Source organism: Euprymna scolopes, chromosome 17 (genome assembly GCF_053919585.1).
Source record: "Euprymna scolopes isolate OS-2025 chromosome 17, ASM5391958v1, whole genome shotgun sequence".
NCBI lineage: Eukaryota > Metazoa > Mollusca > Cephalopoda > Sepiida > Sepiolidae > Euprymna > Euprymna scolopes.
Window position 1 is genome coordinate 67,823,381 of NC_136498.1, and position 23,168 is coordinate 67,846,548.

Sequence of the window (23,168 nt, forward strand, 5' to 3'; positions counted from 1 at the left end):
TGCTTATTAAAAAGTTTTTTTTTAAAAAGTCATACATTTTTCAAAAAGATTATTTTTTTAAAGTCCTAGATTTTCAGATAAAAAGAAAATGTTATAATTTATTTCGAAATTCTAATTATTTTATAAAAAGCTAAAATTTTTAATTTTAATCCCATAAATATTCAGATAATGTTTTTTGTTATCTATAAATATAAAAGCGAAAATGTGCGTATGTATGTATGTATGTTCGCGTTTTGTGTATGTCTGTAAAAGGCTTTTTTCCGAGAAGCGGTCGGTCGGCTCACAACTTAAACTTTTTATATCACATACAAATCATAATATCTACGAGTTAACGGAGGTCGCCTGTCTATTTAATTTGCTCAACTTTGAAAAGATAAATATTCAACATTTTTCGCTTGCCGCATGTGGATTAGGCTTTTTCGTATAATAACAGTGACTAATTCTGGCGGTATTTTTCCGGTCACAATCGCCAGAAATGTCCGAAAGCAATCAGCTTTGATCAATGTAAAAATTTTCCTTATATATCAGACAATTGCTATTGAATTTGGACAATCCCCTTTTTATGGGGAGCTGGTTACCCCCCCCCCCCCAACATCTTGGGAAAATGATAAAAAAAACGTTCCCGCAGTAAATAAAATACTACCCTGCAGTCAAAGTTGGCCTCATTAAGTCATTAAAATGTGCACCTGCCAATTCTAAATTCTTAAATTCAAACGTTTGTTAGTATTTCGCGGTGGCCCAATGGTTAACGTCGCATGTTTTTTTTTTTTTTTTCACACTTTAATTTCCAACTTTGCCTCAAGGGTTCAGGTTCGATCCTCATACTTACCTACCAAAACATTTTTTTCATATTAACCCCCCCCCCAACACAAACACCCGGGTGACCACACACCTCCAAACACCCGGGCAATGCCGGGTACCCCCCCCCCCGGGCTAGTATTTAATAATATAATCTGTTTTGCTTTTACCATTAAATTACGTGAAACTAACTTGTCTCCCCTTGGAATTCTTCAAGAATGAAATTCCAAATAAAAAAATGTCCTCCAAACCTAGAATGCAAAAGTGCTTTTTCAATTTTAATAATTGGTACTAATATTGCATATTTGTTTTATATCTACCTACATAATTATAAAACTCAAATGATCTTGTAACGGGTGTTGTAACCTAACATCCGGTTTACGACTTCCGGTTGTGCATGCGTACATAAACAAATAATCAACGCGAGAATAAAACATTGTTTTACTGTGTATGTTTTCAGCATCCCAATTGTTTTTGTTTTGCGTTTAAATTATCCAAATTAACAATTGTTAGCACTTTCTGCATTTTATTTTACATCGTTCATAAACAAATAATCAACACGACAATAAAACACATTGTTTTACTGTGTACGTTTTCAGCATTCCAATTTTTTTTGCGTTTAAATTATCCAAAGTAACAATTGTTAACACTTTCTGCATTTTTTTTTTTTTTTTTTTTTTACATCGTTCATTTCCGTATAAGTTATTTTAACGCAATTTTCTTACAAAGAAATCTACTTTAACCCATTGACAACCATAACAGCATTTTACAACGGCGATTTACCCACCGCCGTTTTTTTTTTTTAATTTATTCTCCATTTTTTAATAGAGCTTTCTTAAAAAACATTTGTACATTTTCTTCTACACTACCCACATAAATAAATAACCCCGAAAATGTTTTTCTTTAATTTGTGTTACAAATAAATAATCAATGTGACAATAAAACTGTTTTACTGTGTACGTTTTCAGTGTCCTAATTGTTTTTTTTCACGTTTAAATTAAAAGATATATCAAAATTTGAATTTAACTTTAAGTATTATGGTATCTGTTCAGTTCACATTTACCAATAAGTATGGCAAACCACTTATAATTCAATGGCTGTAAATTTGGGTTTTTTTTTTTTCAAAAATAAACAATTATAAACAGAACGACTCATAGAAATCTATCTATATTCTTTTTTCATTTTAATATACTTTCATAGAAATGTTTCTGTTATGTTACAAAAAACTATTTTCTTTCTGTCACAAGTGTCATGCTCATACATTAATTCCATAGCTAATATAACATACTGACCCAATGGGTCACAGGCAGTCTAGTTTTATATAAAGTTTGGATGAATATCTCATTAGTAATTTGATTAAGGATGTGAGAGAATCATCCAATGATGCTTATTTTTATTATCAATCTTCATATTCGGTTTAACGTCCATTTTAAATGCTGACATGTGTTGGACAGCTTTAAAAGATTGACTTCAAAACTAACTTATCTCTGATCAGATCTTTATCCCTATTTCTCTGAAATTAATTTGTATCACTTTCCCCATGATTTCCTTGGCCTTCAATTGTTAACTGGACCTGCTATCTTAACCATTCAACATCTACAAGAATTTTCAGCAATTCTTTCAACTCGATCATCAAAATCTTCTGTTCTGCACACTTCTCCCTACACTGTCAAGATATAAGCTTCCTCTAAGGTTATCTGACGCAAGTTCATCATATTACATATTCATCCTATCATTTCTGTTATGGTCAGCTAGCATACTTCCTAACTTCTGACGAGGATGCTATCGGAAGCGGGAAGAAGATAAAACAGTTCCTTTTTTTCTCTCACGCTTATATCTCCCCTGAGCATGTACTTTTTTTTTTTTTCATTTTTTATCACATTTTCTCGGTCATTTTTTTTTTTTTTATTAATCATTGAAAAGTCTTGATTTTTTTTTAACTTTAATAAACATTTAGATAAATTCAAATAAAAAATTTTAAAATTGAAAAAAAAAAAAAAAAAAAATTTTTTTATAAATTTCATAAACATTTCTTAAAAAATTTCAAATAAAACCTTTTTTTATTTTGATATTAAAATTGCAAATAAAAACTAATTGTGTTGTTTTTATTTGTTAATTTTTATTGTATACTTTTCAATGTCTTTTATATTTTATTGCAACAAATTGCTTCTGGTGTGGCTGAGTAGCCACACCAGAAGTAAGGAAGTACCTTAGCTGACAATAATCCATTTCTCTCCATGTAAAAACTGTCCTCAACCCGAACTAGCCAGGTTTCACTTTCATACATCAACACTGCACAAGGCTTTATGAACAAATTTATCTTTAGTTCACTTTTGACAACTAGTTTCGTTTACTAGGCATTTTTTTTTATCCCAATGTATATGATTTTTGGAATATGACATTTCAGTTCCATGACAAGTACATATATTAAAAAAAATTTCTGTATTTTTTTTCAAAAATGTAATTCTAAATAAGTACCAAATTTTATGTTCAAACTTTAAGGTATAAACTTTTTTTTTTTTTTTTTTACAGTGATCAACACTTATCAAGGCCCGGAGGCCACTCAGAGATAAGGGTTATTGCAAGTACATTACATTAGTGTGGAGATTTGATGAAGTGTTTACTTAAAGGAGCGATTCATTAGGAATTTGTTAACATTGGACTTGAAGACATCCAAGTTGTAGTCCGGTGGGAAGCAGGCAGACGGAACAGAGTTCTACAGGCGTGCAGTTCTAAGAAAGAAGCTTTGTTCATGGAATCCGCGTTTTGATTTAGGCACAGATATAGAGTGGGGGGAAATTTTTCACAGTGGATTCAGCTAGACGGGTGCCTTTTGTGAATCTTTTTTGGCCCCTCAAAAGGAGGGTGAACCTGTAAATTCACCCTTGTCTATTTGTCCATTCATCTGTCTGCACTTTTCTCAATAACTACACCTTGGAATTTTTGGAAATTTTGCACAAACAATTAACATGATATGAGTAAAAAAGTAACAACGATTTTCCGGGAAAACTCCAGTTACCCCCCCCCCTCCCAGGGGTGCCTTTTGGGTTAAAATAGCTAAAATTTACACTTTCGTGCTTATTAAAAAAAAAAAAAAAATTTTTTAAAAATGCCTTGGATTTTTATAAAACTTTTTGAAAAGTAATTAACATATTTCTTTATAATTTTGTTTGTCTATACTTTGCGATAACTCTTGGGTGTGCCCCAGAGGCTCTTTTAGGACTAATAAGAACACTATTTTTGGGACTATTTTACCATATTTGTTCAAAATTTTCTTTGTATATAGCAGTTTAGTATGGTGCTGAACTAAAATTTATATATATTAAGGCCTTGGACTGGGTCATTTCTCTTTTTGCATGGTGCAGAACTCAAATTCACATATGTTAAGGCCTAAAACTGTAGTTTGTTCATTTTCACCAGGATTTGACGTCCCCTGGGTACTTTGGGGGCCAAATGGGGAAAAGGGGCAAATGTTGAACTTAGTTATTTCTTTTATGCCTCATTCACTGTGCACTCACAGGGACTATGCATGATTTTTTCTTTTTAAACAGCCTTCATTAAAAAATTATATATTGTTCTATTGTTTAAAGAGTTTGACTTTGCTAATTTTATTAATAAAAAAAAAATATTGGAAAGACATTTTTCACTAAGCAATCCGCTTTGGAAAATTGTCTGAAAAAAGTTTATTGAATAAATGAAAGAATCTATATTTACAAATATATAGTTTTTGTGACTTCATTTTTCATTTCTATTGTTTTTATATATATATATATATATATATATATATATATATATATATATATATACACACACAGACACACACAAACAACCAAATCAAATCAATTCATATTGCTTAGAACATGAAATGGAACACGTACATCAAGTCTGTTGCCAAAGTCGCTGGAAAGACGGTGGGATCCTTCTACCACTCCAGAAGATATCTCACTACTGATGCAATTCTCTATATAAAAGCCAAGTACGTTCAAGGATGGAATACTGCTGCCACATATGGGCAGGAGCTGCTAAAAACAGCCTATTCTGCCTTGACAGAGTACAAAATAGACTTTGTGGCTTAGTAGGGGAATGCCCTTTTCTCTTCTCTGCAACCTCTCTCCCACAGAAGAGACGCTGCGAGCCTATCTTTGTCTTATTATTTTCATGGCAGGTGCTCGTCTGAGTTCCAATCTCTGGTCCCCCCTCGCCAATCTTTTACAAAAAACACCCGTCTAGCTGAAAACACTGAAAAATTTCCCCCACTCTATATCTGTGCCTAAATCAAAACGCAGATTCCATGAACAAAGCTTCTTTCTTAGAACTGCACGCCTGTGGAACTGTTCCGTCTGCTTGCTTCCCACCTGACTAGAACCTGGATGTTTAAGTCCAACATAAACAAATTCCTGATGAACCGCCCCCCCTTAACTAGACACTTAATTAAACCTCCACACTAACATACTGTACATGCAATAACCCTTATCCCTGAGTGGCTTCCAGGCCTTGATAAGTGGTGACCACCGTGTAAAAAAAAACAAAAAAAACATAAGTTACTTTGTTCTGAAATTGTCATTAACTTAAATGATATAATCTTGAATTTAATACTTTATTTTAATTACACACATTATTGACTTATATGAAGATTGGTGCACTTTTTCTAAGTGATGTTGCTTATAGTAACAACACGAAGGTGGATACTCCACCAGACTAGATAAATTCATGTCTGTGAATCCAGTAAGACCCAGAGACCAAAAGAAAGATACACTATGTGAGAGGAAAATTAATACTCCTAACTTCTTTATTAACTCAACATTTGAGATGTAAAGGAGGCTTTAATGGAATATTCAAATATCTATGTATCACATGTGGAGATCAAACGTTAGGCCCAAAAAGGAACCCTTGATTTTTGAGAACTTTTAAGTAAAATAAAACAAGTGAGAAATACGCATATTAATTGTTATGCGTGAGCATGATTAAGTGTTGATACCATTATGCGAGAAGATCTTTTCATTGATTTGATTTTTTATTAGATTAGTGAAAAGAGAAATTCAACAAATTCATGATGCCCACACGTTAACGGAAATAGTATAGACAAACCGCCCCTCCATACCCTCATTACATCACATATTTCATCATCCCCTTACGCTCCCATATATTTGTTCTTTTAAGATAAAGAGAGAAGGAAGGCAAATAAACTGAAATAAAAATTGGCGCGAAAAATGACAAACATAGGTGTAGAAAATATTAACAAATCGGCTGTTGAGATGGGCCGACAAGGGATGTCAGGATCCATGGAAAAGAATTCATTAAAATCGCCACGTACGCCAATTAACTCAATTTAAAGTTAACAGCATGGGATGAAGGGCCAACATACCTGCATATATTTGTTGATGCAGCAAAAAAAAGGGCAGACACCTCAAAAAGTGACGCTTACCGAGAATCAAGGAATAGACATATTACCGCAAATATCAAGGAGCTGTTAAAGTTTCAAAAAGCATGAAATTGGACGATGACTTCTCTTGAATATTTTATTCCTATGGATCTTTCATCTCATGTGGATTATACCTTTTCTAAGAGGTAAGTACTATGTAATTATTAACCTTCCCCTCCTTTTTTTATCCCAATTCTGTCCACTCCCATGAACAGCCGAACTCAAATCTTCAAACATTTGTATATAATATAAAGGAAAGAAAAAGAGAGAAATCAAGAGATTTTGGTTAACTTGTGAACTTTCTTCTTTTGCTCCATTTTGTTTTGACCCCCTTGAGACACTGCATTATGTTTTGTTTGAAAGAGAAAGAAAAAGAGAAACATTGGTTCACTTATGAACTTCCTTCTTTTGCCTGCTTTGTTTTGCGACATTGCATTTTATGTTTTATTTTGTGTTTATTAAATTTTATTGCACAACAAAATAATTGAGATATATATCTTGGTATGTCCAGTCATTTTCTTTTTTGTCTTGTCAAATTGTGTTCTGGGTTATTTCACGACAGTGCTGATCAAAGAATCTAGGATTACCTTACTTTTTGGGTTGCAACATCACGACCGACATACATTTTTTTTCTTTTATTAACACGATACATAATTGTGAATAAATTTCAATTTGGAAGACATCAGGTCATATCGTAATTATATATATATATATATATATATATATATATATATAATTAAACAATAATTATTCTTTATATCTACAGACACTAGTGTTTCACACTTACACAATCATCAGTCTGGAGAATGACAATTTCTATCGCTCATGAAATTTGAACCCAGCCACGAAGTCATTTTCTGCTAAGTCTTTACCCCAGGGCCACAAAACAATTGCCACAGGAATAAAGGGATTTAAGAACTATCAAACACCAAATTTGAACAAATACATTAGTCAATCTAGAGTGTTCAAATGAGTGGAAGTCGTGAACATTGCATAAATGCTAGTTGATTGCCTTAGTTATAATTCTGCAGACAGTGTCCATCTAAGTATTCTTAAAGGGGCTTGATAATTATAATTAAACAATAATTATTCTTTATACAGACACTACTGTTTCATGCTTACACAATCAGTGTAGGGAGTGACAATTCCTACAGATATATATATATAGGTAATAATATAAAAGTAAATCTATACAGTTCAGATAAATTCATCTAGAAATCTATTTTCAAAAGCAAAAATGAAATTCAATATTTGATATTTAAATATCCCATGAGGCTATTTATAAAGTATTAAATTCAAGGTTATAACATAGGAGTTAATGATAATTTTGGAGCAAAATAACTGTTCTCCCAATTCGTCCCTCTGAAAGAAGCTATTCCCCCCTCATATATGAAGTACTGCCACATAAAAAAAAAAAAAATGCTGCTATGAACACAAGTTCTTTACTTCTTTTTCTTTCTGTGATTCCCACACCTAACATGCCAAACAGATGTTCTGCCGCTTTTGTGAATAGTTTCTTTTACAAGATACTATGTACTAAAACACTTTAAAACCTTCACTGTTTCTTATCAGAGCAATAATTATGCAGTGGACAACGTTTGCTATTATATTTCCATATGTTTGATAGACCTGCAGACTAAAATAATATGCAAAGCTGAGTTATCTCCCTTGTTTCCCTACTAAAGAGTATAGTTATCTACCCTTTAATACAGATGACATTGGGAGATGGAAGGCCGACTATGACAATTTAGATGTAAACAAACTTGCCTCTGATAACACAGGACAGCCATTGGCTTTTAAATCCTCCTACAACTTGTACAGTATTTTAATAAATATATTTTCATATTTCGTCTATTACTAAAACAATAGCATGATTATTATCAAATATTGCTCAGTATTCAATTATATCTAAGTAGCATTTGTGGACAGAGAGTCTTTTGTGAAAATTTAGTCCAAGATAAGTAAGGAACTAATAATAGGAGCCTGCAATGAATTCTCTTTCTCAACAAAGGATTCCTTTGCAAGTTCTCCTGTTAGGTCATATTTCTGGACCTTTTGTTTTCCTAACAAATTTATATGGTACTTTCAGTTCTACCAGGAAGACTATCACGCTTGTTTTTGAACATAGAACAAGGTTTGATCATTGTCCATTTCTGCTTTTGATTTTGTGCCAGCCAAAAATATCTGGTCACTACACAGGTACCAGATACTCATGTGACACAATAAGATATCTTTCTGGTAGAGGTAAAGCTTCTTACATTTAAAAGCCTTATGCCTGACCTGCCTTGTCCTTTTAAGGAGACAAGTAGGATTGAAAAAAGTGTAATAAAAAAAAATTAAAAACCGGTGACTTTAGAACATGTCAATTAGAATAGATTTATCTGAATTTGACAGATTGTTTATAAAATCAAAGACTTGAAGTTACTGCTTAAAGGTCCACCAGTGCATCTATCACGCGTGATATGTTGATCTAAAAATACTAGCAATAACTACTTTCCTTATGTCTCTTTCTTGTTGATATGTTGCATTTCTCTCTCCCTCTCTTACTAATGCTCATTTTTCATCACAAGAGAAGATTTGTAAGTCAGTTGGAACCATTCTGAGCCGTCAAAATCTGGAGAAGTTGCAATTTAGAGATCATTCTTGACTGTACTTAAAAAAACACTAACCATCATAAGACATCCCTTTGATGTTTCACTGTCGACCTGACAAACTTAATGACCTTTAATCCAAAGCGACTTTTAGGCTACAGTGATTTTAGTAAGAAAAAATATAAATTTTTTAAAAAATTGCTATGTATTTCAGGGTTAGGATAAGTTAAATACAATTTAATGCCATAAATTAAATAAAAGAACAAAGAATCTAGGTATAGCATCTTATGGATAGAGCGTAAAATTTTACGCACCAAAAGAAAGCCTGAGAGCAGAACTATTGAAATTTTATAAGGAAAATACCCACTAAGCAATATAAACTATAATGAATCATTTAAAAAGATTTAGTCAAAGACGGAAGACCATATATGTAAATTTAAAATCAACAAGTGTTAAGATACTTACGTCTCGGTTGTGAAGCAGGTATCGATGCTGCATGTCTTGCCAGTCTCCACAAGGAATACGTACAACATAACGGCAGTGATTGATGAAGTGATGGAACGAGTATGCGATGTGATAGATACAAGGGATTATGGCGATGAATATAGAGGCACAGGACAAGAATGGTGACGACAGCTGGGAGGGATATCTGGAATCTGTCACCAGTCAGCAATAGAGATGGACTGGAGCAGAAGCAAAACGTGCTATTCTGCCTGGTGTCCAAGGACCCAAATGACACTAGGGATGCTGCTGTGACTGCATAAAACGTAAATGCGTACAGGCTGCAAGTGTACTGCATGAACCCTCTTACAGACCTGAAAAAGAAGATAGAGATATGTTATACAAATGTGTTGTGTTCAGGTGTAATATATATATATATATATATATATATATATATTTTGCTTAGTTTGTCTGTCCATTCCTTTTTGTTTTTTTGAAAATTACCAAGCCAATCTGGTTAAAATTGTGTATGGAGCTTTGCTATAAAGTACAGAAAATTAAGTATTAAGATATCCATTCAATACAGCTAGGGATTAATAGGGATTAGCATTTAATGTGAAAATGAGCATAAATGTAATATTCAACCATCAATTTGGCACAAAAATCTCATTCTAAGTCAACAGACTTACTTCTGCCCATTTATTCATTCAGGCTAAAAAGTTTAGTGTGTGTATATATATATATATATATATATATATATATATATATATACACATACATACATACAATATTGTTTTTTGTTTTTTTACTTAGTTTAATACATTATATTTTGAAAAGGGCCAAATAAAATTTTTAAATACCAAACTACATAAAAACATAAATCATAATGATCAATGTTGTAATGGGTGTGAGAAAGGAACTTGCAATTTTAACACGCAACGGTTTTTACCGAAAAATGAAGTCAGCAAAACATGTATAAAAAGGAACATTCAAAAGAACCAGGGCAAAAAAAAAAAAACAGTATCTTTAATTTACTCCTTCAGTTCAGCACCTCTTGGAAGATTCTTGCAATTTGATTTTATTATTTATATTGAACTATGTAGCACAATATCACTTTTTGAGTATTTATTAATTTATCTAATTTGAGTCGATTTTATACATCAATTACAATGGACACAATTTTCATAGAAATGTTAACAAACTCATTTGCTGTGTCTTATTGATTTTTGTGTCAAAAATGTTTTTTGCACTATCTAGAAAAATATCAGATTTTATTTATTTGTTAATTAAATATATTTCTCATTTATGTGGAATTTCCACAAGTCCTGTTAGTATATATTACGGAGTTTTTTGTTTTTGCAATCATCCAAAGTATGACTATGATTTCCATTTGAGCACAATAAATTAAAAAAGAGTAAAAGAATGATAAATAAAAAACATACTACAAAGAGATCTTTAGCAATTACTGTTCAAGTTGAAGACAAGATTGTAGAAATGTATAAGTTGAAAAGAATTTCAGTTTTTAATGGAATTAAGCTGTTTCCATAAAAGTTGTGGCAGTATTTTAGAAAGAGAAGATAATCTGCATGTTTAAAACATTTGTTGGGAAGAACATTTGAAATTGAAAAAGTAGACATGCGAAGAAAGACTATATTGAAAGAATTATTATTACTCTGAATATAATTGAATATTATTCAATTTATTTTATCTATTTTATCCTATCAAATGTTTTAAAGACCAATGGCAAGATCTAATATATAAAGTTATCTTGTTGAATTCTGAAGTAATTATCACTGACATCAATTAATCTAATAAATCCATATTTGATTCTGACTAGCCACTTTCCTCATTTCCACTGGACGCTTTTTTTTTCTTTTTTTTTTTTTTTTTTTTAAATCAATTTCTCATACAAAAACTCTCCTAGAAATGCATGTAAGTTTTTCTTTGATCTGTAACAGACATTAACTCACATCTGTTATTTCGGCCTCACACTGTATATGCGTTCGAGTAGCTAGATAAGAGGCTTGTCCATTGCTCTGTTTGTCATGCATAGGTTTGAAATCGTATTTTGATATATATTCTACCACCTCCACTGGATCAGCTGTAAAACAAATATCGAATGAAGAACCAGAAACATACCAGAAAGAACACTTGAAAACAAGTCATACACTATCCACTATGACGATACAATTCCTACGAGAAAACGAAGCGATTAAACCTGACAGAGTGATATGGAACAAAAAGGAGAAAGAAACAACTTTAGCAGATGTTAGTGTTCCCAATGATGCTGGCTTAAACAGAACCGAGAGGGAAAAGATAATTATGTACAACATGCAAAGAAACTGGAATCTTAAGATCGCCATCATCCTAGTAATCATAGAAGCGGATAAATGTCTGCCATCCAGTAGGATGTCCCATACCCAACTAGAACAAAATAAGTATCTCTACCATCCATCCAGTGCGGCCGTAGCCGAGACTGAACTCACTACACGCATTTGTAGTGCAATTCAAATGCTTGATGCTTTGCAAGGGCTATCAAGGGTATTTTTTTATCGTGATGCCATCACTAGACGGGGTGCTTACCACAGCTTAAGAATCCCATCTACTTTCATCAGCATCTCTACAAGTGGCTGTATATGTGCATTTCTTGCATTTATGTGACTTACATTTTGATTTTTACTGTTTACTAAAAATGCATGAAAATAAGAAAATGCGGATCAAGTAAAGAATAGATACCCTGTAGCAGACGACGCCGCCTGGCGGTAACAAGCGCACATTTCAACTAACACCGGTGATTCGACCTTGACATTGGCACACGCACATAGCGTCGGTTGTTTGTAAACACGTCAAATAGCAAACATGGTCGAATATTCGCCAGCAATTTTTTTTTTTTAATATACTTACAAAACTTTTGAAGATTTAAAAGAAAAAATATATATTTACAAAACATTTTTAAGTAAGTAATAAAATGAACGTATTTAAATAAAAGCCTTTTCTTTTATATCGTAAGCTTCTTAAAACGTTACTAGCTTAAGTTCAGAATAAAATCACGATTTTTCTATTAACGGCTAATTTCAAAAAAAAAATGTTTTGAACGCTACTAACTGAAGTTCTTTCAACACAGTTTGCAATTTGGAGACGGAATTGTTTTTGTTGAGATAAGTGATTTCAATCATGCTTTTTATTTTAGATTTAAAATATTAACAACTCCATTTTATTTCAGTATTTAATTTGTGTATTTCTGTTTTATTAAATGCTAGCTTTTTTTCTAGTCCAATACCGGCTTCCATCTTATCTCGAAATTACTTATAACGGCACCAACTTACTTTCGGAAGAACCCCCCCCCCCCATCAGCCTTTTCTTTTATATCGTAAGCTTCTTAAAACGTTACTAGCTTAAGTTCAGAATAAAATCACGATTTTCTATTAACGGCTAATTTCAAAAAAAAAATGTTTTGAACGCTACTAACTGAAGTTCTTTCAACACAGTTTGCAATTTGGAGACGGAATTGTTTTTGTTGAGATAAGTGATTTCAATCATGCTTTTTATTTTAGATTTAAAATATTAACAACTCCATTTTATTTCAGTATTTAATTTGTGTATTTCTGTTTTATTAAATGCTAGCTTTTTTTCTAGTCCAATACCGGCTTCCATCTTATCTCGAAATTACTTATAACGGCACCAACTTACTTTCGGAAGAACCCCCCCCCCCATCAGCCTTTTCTTTTATATCGTAAGCTTCTTAAAACGTTACTAGCTTAAGTTCAGAATAAAATCACGATTTTCTATTAACGGCTAATTTCAAAAAAAAATGTTTTGAACGCTACTAACTGAAGTTCTTTCAACACAGTTTGCAATTTGGAGACGGAATTGTTTTTGTTGAGATAAGTGATTTCAATCATGCTTTTTATTTTAGATTTAAAATATTAACAACTCCATTTTATTTCAGTATTTAATTTGTGTATTTCTGTTTTATTAAATGCTAGCTTTTTTTCTAGTCCAATACCGGCTTCCATCTTATCTCGAAATTACTTATAACGGCACCAACTTACTTTCGGAACCCCCCCCCCCCATCAGCCTTTTCTTTTATATCGTAAGCTTCTTAAAACGTTACTAGCTTAAGTTCAGAATAAAATCACGATTTTCTATTAACGGCTAATTTCAAAAAAAAAATGTTTTGAACGCTACTAACTGAAGTTCTTTCAACACAGTTTGCAATTTGGAGACGGAATTGTTTTTGTTGAGATAAGTGATTTCAATCATGCTTTTTATTTTAGATTTAAAATATTAACAACTCCATTTTATTTCAGTATTTAATTTGTGTATTTCTGTTTTATTAAATGCTAGCCTTTTTTTTTTTTTTTTTTTTTTCCTCGTACATATGTTTATTTATCCACCGAGTTGATAGCAAAAATTACGAATTATACTCATTTTTAGTTCGTGTGAGGGGAATCTATCACCATACTTTCCCTTAAACACGTCCGTTGGACTTTTAAGTACAATACTTAATAGTTTTTTTTTTTTTTTTTTTTTTTTTAATGGAGAGTAGAAAACGCATTGTGGATGCGTTATCGGCAGCTCCTGTTACTCTCGCTTCTTATTTGTCCCTCAGTCCTCATTTTTTTAAATGAGTGATTTTTCGGACAAAGGGAGAAGAAAAAGCTGTTTTCTAGGTTGGCAGTATTTTTGCGAACAGTTGGCTGAGATGGCGGAAATTTTCTGTTTCTATGTCTATCCTTGTAGCCATATCACTAGTAAGGGTGCTGGAGGTAAACGTTTTGTCTGGGCTGACGTTATCCGCCTGATAGTCAGGGACCCGAACCTTGGATTAACCACTAAGGAGGCTGTCCTATCAGCAGGTGCAAAGTACTGGGGCTGCTGTATTGCCATTTGGTGAATGGATTCTGGACCATGCAGTAGCTTCTGGTGGGGCCTCTCGATGCCATACTAGTGGGTAATTGTTACGGCTTTACCTTATCATTAACTACAAATAAAAAAAAAAAATTCTTCGTTTCTTTTTCTCTCTTAATTTCCCCTCTCTGTCCTGCTCTAAGTAAATCTGTCGACCTAGTCCACAAATTCCAAAATTTCATCATGACAAGTTTCAAGAAAAAATACACGATTAAACCCGGTTCCCCAACTTCCAACGTAGACCCCTACTACCATGTCTCCTTCTCCAACATCAGGGGTCTTCGTTCTAACCTTCCAGAGGTTGAAACCCAATTACAGGAGACTAAACCAGACCTTTTATTTTTAAGTGAAACTGGCATTGGACAGGCTATTTCCCTAGATGAGTTTGCAATTTCAGGATACTCTAACTTAACTTCTAAATCTGACCCCCAAGATCGCCATGGGCATGGAATATGTGCCTATATTAAAGATAGCTTTCCATGTGGGAGGGACATCTCCAGGGAAGATCCTAACTTACCCTATATGTGCTTCCGGGTTGCTTTAGCTCACACTACTGCATTTATATTTACTCTCTATCGCCCCCACAACAGTGGAGTTACTATCTTTCAAAGCATATCTGAGAAAATTGACCAAGTCCTTTCTACTTATCCTTCAGCTAACATTCACGTATGTGGAGACTTCAATGTTCACAACGTTGAATGGTTGACCCACTCAAACAAGACCGATGATGAGGGGAGGTTCTGTCATGATTTCTCCATTGCCTATGACCTCACTCAGATTGTTCAGGAACCTACCCGTGTGCCCGATAATGATGGCCAGTATGCGAGCCTACTAGACCTTTTTCTCACAACTTGCCCTGAACTATGTTCAGTTTCTGTTCTGTCGCCTCTTGGATCTTCCGACCACTCTGTTGTATCAATTAAGATAAAAATGAAATGTAATAAGTCCCCAGATGTACCTCTTCATCGTACAGTATATCGATACACTAAGGCTGACTGGGATAGCTTCCGTACATTTATATCTGATCTACCTCTGCATTCCATGTTTAAAAAGGATGTGTCCTCTATAGTATTAGACCTAACTGAATGGTTAATTGTAGGTATTGACCATTTCATACCCTCTAAAAAGTTTCAGAAAAAACCTAACAGCCAGCCATGGTTCTCTCCAGAATGTGCTGCTGCCATTGCGCACAGAAATCACTTTTTCCACTGCTTCAAACGTAATAGATGTATGGAAACTAAAGCCGTTTTCAGGACTGCCAGCAACCATTGTAAGAAAGTAATAAGGAACGCAAGAGAGTTGTATGCTCAATCTGTTAAGTCCAAAGTAGCTGAGCAGCGGCTTGGTTCCCACCAGTTTTGGCAAATAGCAAACAGAATCCTGAACAGAAGCGTGTGCTCCATCCCAACTATTATCAATGGACCTGAGGTAATCTCGTCAGCATCAGACAAAGCCAAACTCTTTGTCAAGAACTTTGCAGCAAATTCTACCCTTTGCGACCAAGACCGCCAACCCCCAATATTTCCTCCTGTATCAGAAAACACGCTATGTGATATACGTATATCTGTACGTGATGTTGCGAAGCTAATCAAAAACCTTGATTCGAGTAAAGCAACTGGCCCTGATGGTATTCCAATTATAGTACTCAAAAAACTTCAACCTGAATTAGCGCCCATACTTACAAAACTGTTTAAACGTTGTCTTAAGGAGAATAGTTTCCCATCTCCCTGGAAAACCTCATCAGTATGCCCTGTATTTAAGAATTCAGGTGATCGCTCATCCCCCTCTCAGTACAGGCCAATAAGTCTCCTGTGCGTCATGAGTAAGTTGCTAGAATCTGTGTTAAATACAGAAGTAATCAAACATCTCAACAAAAATAACCTTCTTAGTGACACTCAATATGGTTTCCGTTCTGCTAGATCTACAGCAGATGTCCTTACAGTTATATCGCATAGGATTAGCAAATCTCTCGACGGTGGCAATCTTTCTAGAGCAATTGCTCTTGACATATCTAAAGCCTTTGATAGGGTATGGCATAAAGGTTTACTTCATAAGATCGCTAGCTATGGTATAGCTGGAAAAGTCTTCTCAATTATTAAATCATTTCTTTTTGATAGGTTCATAAGAGTAGTAGTTGAGGGGCAAAAATCAGAAGCTCACAGTATTAATGCCGGTGTCCCTCAGGGATCCATCCTGGGCCCAACTCTTTTCCTAATCTACATTAATGATCTTCCAAATCATATCCTTACATCATTTGTAGACATTTATGCTGACGACACTACCATTTATGGTACCACATCTAAGACAGTAAACGACCAAGTTCTCTCCAATTCTCTCTCCTCTGATCTTGAGCACGTAGTACAATGGGGAAAGGAGTGGCTGGTTACTTTTAATGCATCTAAAACCAAGCTTCTCTCTTTACATCATCAACATTCTAATCCACATTTGTCATCAATTGAAATGAATGGCTCTCGTCTTCAGGAGGCCTCAAGTTTTGACAAGCTTCTGGGCTTGACCATTACTCCTGATCTTAAATGGAACACGTATATCAAATCTGTTGCCAAGGCCGCTGGAAAAATGGTGGGATCTTTCTATCGATCCAGTAGATATCTCACTGCTGATGCTACTCTCTACCTATATAAGAGCCAGGTACGTCCAAGGATGGAATACTGTTGCCACATCTGGGCAGGAGCTGCTAGAAAGGACTTGTCCTGCCTTGATAGAGTTCAAAATAGACTTCGTAGCCTCGTAGGAGATGTCCTTTTCTCCTCCTTGCAACCGCTATCTCACAGAAGAGATGTTGCGAGTTTGTCTCTGATGTATCGTTATTTTCATGGAAAGTGTTCAAATGAGCTTCAATCTTTGGTCCCCCCTCGCCAAACTTTCACAAGAAACACTCGTCTAGCTGTAAACACTATCAATAATTTCCCCCACTCTTTATCTGTGGCTAAACCTAAACGTAGATTCCATGAACAAAGCTTCTTTCTTAGAACTGCACGCCTGTGGAATTGTCTTCCGTTTTCCTGCTTTCCGGCTGACTACAATATGGTTGTGTTCAAGTCTAAAGTAAATAAGTTCTTGATGAGCCGTTCCATATAAGTTATTAAATTTACCAAATTTTCATTACTAATGATTACTATATTGACCAATTTCTACTGTACACTCTTTAACCCTTATCCTTGAGTGGCCTCTGGGCCTTGATAATGTGGTGATGCCTTTGTAAAAAAAAAAAAAAATAAAAAAAAATAAAAAAAAAATAAAAGATATTTAAATAAATGGGTGTCTTCTGTTTCGGATTTTTTTGACCAAGATTGATTTTAATGTATCATGTTTTTTTTTTTTTGGGGGGGGGGTTCTGTGTGCGTTTTTAAGACAATTCAATATTTGATTATTATTTAAAACATTAACTTCAGCGACAATTAATATATTTTAAAAATAATATTTTTAAATATTAAATTTTTACGAATATTCGCGAGCAATATTTTTTTTTAAATAAAAGATATTTAAATAAATGGGCGTCTTTCTGGGTGCGTTTTTAATATATTTACAGGACTTTTTAATAACTATTTTATTCTTTTTATCAAGCAAAAATAGAACTTTTATAATGACATATTATGGACTGTTTTTCAAACATCGAAATTTTCAAATTAAAGTTAGTTTTATTTAAAAAAAAAGAAAAAAAAGACGAGGTGGTTTTTTTCAATTAAATTATTATAAACTTTATTTGAACTTTTAACAAACTTTTACAGGCATAAAAAATAGACTTTATAGATATTTTATAATTTTTTAAAAATATATTTAACGAAAAGTTTTTTTTTATTATTTCATTGTTGAATAAAATTTCAAAATGATAAATAGTGAAAAAAAATATCTCGAAAAGAAAAAACACCTCGTCTTTTTTCTTTTCTTTTTTTTTTAAAATAAAACTTTAATTTTAAAATTTCGATGTTTGAAAAACAGTCCATAATATAGATTTCATTATAAAAGTTCTATTTTTGTTTGATAAAAAAGAATAAAACAGTTAATAAAAAAAAGAAAACAGTCCATTAAGTTCAAATAAAAACTGTTTGAATAAAACTTATTAAAAAAAAAGGTTCATTATTATTTATTATTATAATACAACTCAATATTTATTTAAATTACGATGTATGTCGGTGGTCAGTGAAGGAGAAATCCTTCTAGGCCGAGACAATTTTTATGCATAATAAAATCACAAGTATAAACAATCGAGATTTAAAGATTTGGTCGCAAAAATCCGAAACAGAAGACACCCATCTATTTAAATATCTTTTATTTAAATACGTTCGTTTTGTTACTTACTTAAAAAAAAAAGTTTTGTAAATATATATTTTTTTCTTTTAAATCTTCAATAGTTTTGTAAATATATATATAAAAAAAAAAATTGCTGGCGAATATTCGAGCATGTTTGCTATTTGACTTGTTTACAAACAACCGACGCTATGTGCGTGTGCCAATGTCAAGGTCGAATCACCGGTGTTAGTTTGAAATGTGCGCTTGTCACCGCCAGGCGGCGTCGTCTGCTACAGGGTATCTATTCTTTACTTGATCCGAAAATGCTATAGAGCAAAACAAAATTTTGAGCAAATATGATAACAATTTACTTTGTTTTAAAATATATTTATTTATAAATTCATTCGAGTATAAAATTTGTGTCGATTGAATATGTCATGGAAACTGAACATATACAGACACTGTTTTCTTGTAACACTATCAGTGCTTATACAGTTACTGGCCAATATAAACCTTCAATAATCTTTCAGAACGGGTGCTATTAATAATTTTTTGTAATTATAGTACACCTTATATTAATGATTACATGTTGTAGTGAGTGTTAAGTAAAAAAAAAAAAAATCTCCACTAATGACAAGCATTAATTTACAATTTTTTTTTCATACAATCATTGATAACTTAGTTGGTTGCATGTTAAATTGAAAAAAATTAACAGTCCTCAATTCTACCGAGAATAAACATTTATTTTTTTTTTGTTGTTCTCTTATTTCTTATTTAGTTTTTTTTTTTTTTTTTTTATTCATCAACTAGTAAGACCCATTAACAGGCGTTGCCCGGTAGAAGCATACACCCCCCCCCCGTGTTAAAAAGTAAAGTATGGTCGTTGTTGGTAGCCACCCCCCAACCTCCCCATGTTAAGAACGGTTTTCAGAATAGACCCCCCCCCACACACACACACACAATTTTTCCAGCGACCTTGTCCCATTTCAGATCGGGAGTAAAGGTCAAACCCAAAAGCTTGTCAAAACATGAAGCCTCCTCAAGACGAGAGCCAACTTATATCATAAATGAAAGACTAATATTTATTTTTATAACACACGTATATATATATATATATATATATATATTATATATATATATATATATATATATATATATATATACACTAGACTACCCGTGACCCGTTGGGTCAGTATGTTATATAAGCTATGGAATTCATGTATGAGCATGACACTTGTGATGTAAAGAAAACAGGGTTTTTTTTTTGGTTTTTTTTTTTTTTACATAACAGAAACATTTCTATGAAAGTATATTAAAATGAAAAAAAATCACGGACGGATCAATCAAACATGAAAAAAAAAAATCCTCCCTATTCGTGTAAAGTTACCTATTTTTCCGAATAATCGCTCAAAAATCGAAAATTAAACATGATTTTCCTACGAATCAAACGCTGACGAAAGTCATTTAGCAGCAAAAACGCACATGAACCTACCGATGAGAAATATAAGAACGAAAAACCTATATTGGAATCCTTCAACCAACTTAAAATCTAAAAATAATTAATAAAACCTGAAGCAAAAAATAAGACCTAAATAAATAAAATAAAACTAATATTGAAATAGATTAGTAAATGTGTCAACAAATTCACCGTTCTCGCACAACTATTTTGTATCTAGAAATGTAAACAAAAAATAAAAAAAGGAAGGAAGGAAAAGGGACGGATAGAGAGTAGTAGTAGTCTTGGCTTTACTACAATTGTTCTTATGTTTGTCAACGAGTTAAAGTTGTTTAGTTGTAAGAAAATAGCAACAGTATAGTTGTAATAAAGAATAGTTGCTAAACACCCCCACTCTTCCCATGTTAAATAATAATTTCGAAATAACATTAATATTTCAGTACGCAGGTCAAAATCTGCAAAAGTGATTTGTGTTTGTTTACATTGTTATGGGTTAATGTTTATGTGTGCATGCGCAACCAGAAAGTGGGTTACATCACTCGTTACAAGATCATTTCAGTTTTATAATTATATAATATATATGTATATATACAATCATTAAATTTTCATTCTAGTTACCACAAAGTCAATCCATAGTCATGAATTAAAAAAAAAAAAAAAAAAATTAATATACAGGCGTATATATATTTGCATGTAAGCATCTTGCACATGTTGGATAGCCGATGTTGCCATTGCACAAATTATCAAAGGCCGGAAAATATAGATATACATAAGTTGATGGGAAAAAAGGAAAAAACAAATTCCAGAAATTTGTAACCAGAATGAAAATTTACAGTATACATGCTCTGAAGACGATAACATCTTCATTGAACTTATTATTCATAACAATTTTGACTATTTTATAATATAAACCTTAAGTTTAGTCTTATCTTCGTTCAATATATATAATACGAGATAAAGAGATGCTTTCACACAACTTATTCATTCCTTCATTTTTTACTATTAATCCATAGTTTATATTGATATCTTACAATACCAGAATGCATTTCAGTTTATTCTTAAACAACTTTAATCTTCACTTAATACTTAAAAGATCAATTAACTTTGTGATCATTGGAAATTTCGAATGAATTTAAATGCATTTTAATTATACTTTCAAAACCCAAAGGACAAAATAAAAATTAAAAAAATTTCAAAGACTCAAGCAGTACCATGTATATCATTTTTTTTTTTTTTTTTTTTTTTGCGAACTATTGCATTCTCATCTTTTATATTAATTTCTCCACTATATTTCGATTGAATCTGCTCTCCAGTCTTTTTCTCCAGATGTACTGCTTATTTACAGCAATGTTTTCTCCTATTTAAACATGTGAAAAGCATCACTGAAAATGGACAATCCACTTGCGCACTAGTAAAAACAATCGTCCTAAGAAAAACGATGTAAATAATACGCCTCTCCCTATTCCAAAAAAAAAAAAAATCATCTGCACAATTGAATGAAACACCAAAGATGTTGTATATGGCAATATTCCAGGAATAGGTATCAAGAGTACAAAATGCTTATATACACTCAACCGAAGAGAAAAAAAATATCTCATAAGGATATAAGAAACAAAATAGACAAAAATAACTACCAATATTTTCAGGGAGGAGGGGGGCAGGGGGGGGATTATAAATTCATTGCCAATTTAACCTTGACATATTCGTCCTTAATCGAGTTGACTTTAACAGAGAAGCGGGAAGATACTAACAGGCTGCTGCTCAAGACTGCATAAACATGGCATTCATATGCATCTTTTTCGACACACTAACATTATCATGTCGGTAATTACAGGAGCAACTAGAATTGTGAAAAAAAAAACAATTTAAAAACTATCTGGAAAAATATACTTTGAGAACCAAGTGCAAGAGAGATACAAATAATTGTGCTTAAACGGTCCGTTAGAATCTTAGAAAGATCTCTCAATTGGAATGTATGAGATAGCAGATGAATGTCTGGCATCCAGAGGGATGCCCCATCTCCAGCTAGAATAAAATAAGGAAATTAATTAAACAATCAAATATAATGCTATCATGGGTACTGCTTGGACACCCTGGGTTAAGAATGTGATAAGACTTTAGCCCTGTACCCTCTAATTTGTCGTTCGGCGTTCACCCTAGGTAGGTTGAACCGGAACATGAAATTCATAGGTAGTTCTCAGACGTCTGTGATAATTCTAAAAGATAAAAATTAGATTCTACTGTTTTTAAGTAATTAAATTAAACAGAATGAAACTAAAAAAAAAAAAAAAGCAGTAAAAATAATATATACAGTCTTATAATTCACTGCTTTACAAGGAATAGACTTTTTTTTGTTTGTTCATTTTTAAAAAAAATAGAAGGAAAACGATCTGGTTTAACTTTCCATTTAGTGAGCATGTAAAAACAAATATGCCCAAGGAATTTTATAAAATAATCGATAATTTTAGAGAAAATTGATACTAAGTGAACTACTTAATAAAAAATACAATAAAGCAATGCTATTCCACTGTGATAAACATTAAAAATACATTAATATTCATCAAATAAATAAAAACTTAGGAAACTAAAGTAGTATCAACCAAGAGAATTTTAGACTAGAAAGAAAATGTAACTGAATGCAAAAAGATGAATGCCCAATAAAAGGTGAGTGTTTGACAAAAAGTATTGAATATAAAAGATGAACGTTCTAGTGGGTGATAAAATAGCATATTGGTTCTACAAATAGGCCATTCAAATTCAGATATAATAACCATATGGCAGCAATTTAAGAAGCATGTAGGATAGGTACAAATAAAACTACTATATCACCCGCATCTTATATAAAGGAACTTAATGAAGAAAAAAAAAGTATATAGAATTCTCCATTTCTGCCTGAAATCATTGTCATAAACATCATTTAAGAACTCAGACCATTTTCTTTCTAGGCCGCTGTATCTACATAGTACCTACAATGTTATGGTTTCAATCGTGTTCACTCTAGTGTTATGTTGAGCCAGTTTTTTTTTTTTTTCCTGGCCTGTCATATTCCACAACATGGCATTTTAATTAACCAATTGCAATTCCCCCTCATCAAGGACCTGATAGTTTAGTCAAGTTCTTTTATGGTTATTCTCTCAGGTTCTCAAACTGCCCACAAATTGAGCCACCCTGGGCAAAGATTATTGTGAATTAAGACATTAAAAAAATAAAATAAAGATGACAAGTTGTTACAAAAACTATTAAGTGGAAAATCTAAACCATAAAATGTAAAGTTTAGAAAGGAAAAATTTATGGTTGC

The 23,168-nt window shown here is 32.7% G+C and overlaps 1 protein-coding gene across 1 annotated transcript in view; it reads right to left on the reverse strand.

Moving 5' to 3' along the window:
* LOC145296768 (RB1-inducible coiled-coil protein 1-like) overlaps window positions 1–23,168 on the reverse strand; it is a 285,724-nt gene that overhangs the window by 112,469 nt on the left and 150,087 nt on the right. The window contains exon 2 of the mRNA XM_080142822.1: window positions 9,277–9,626. Within this exon, the coding sequence (XP_079998948.1) occupies window positions 9,277–9,344 (68 nt within the window). The 5' untranslated portion in view covers window positions 9,345–9,626. The remainder of the gene's footprint in view (window positions 1–9,276; window positions 9,627–23,168) is intronic.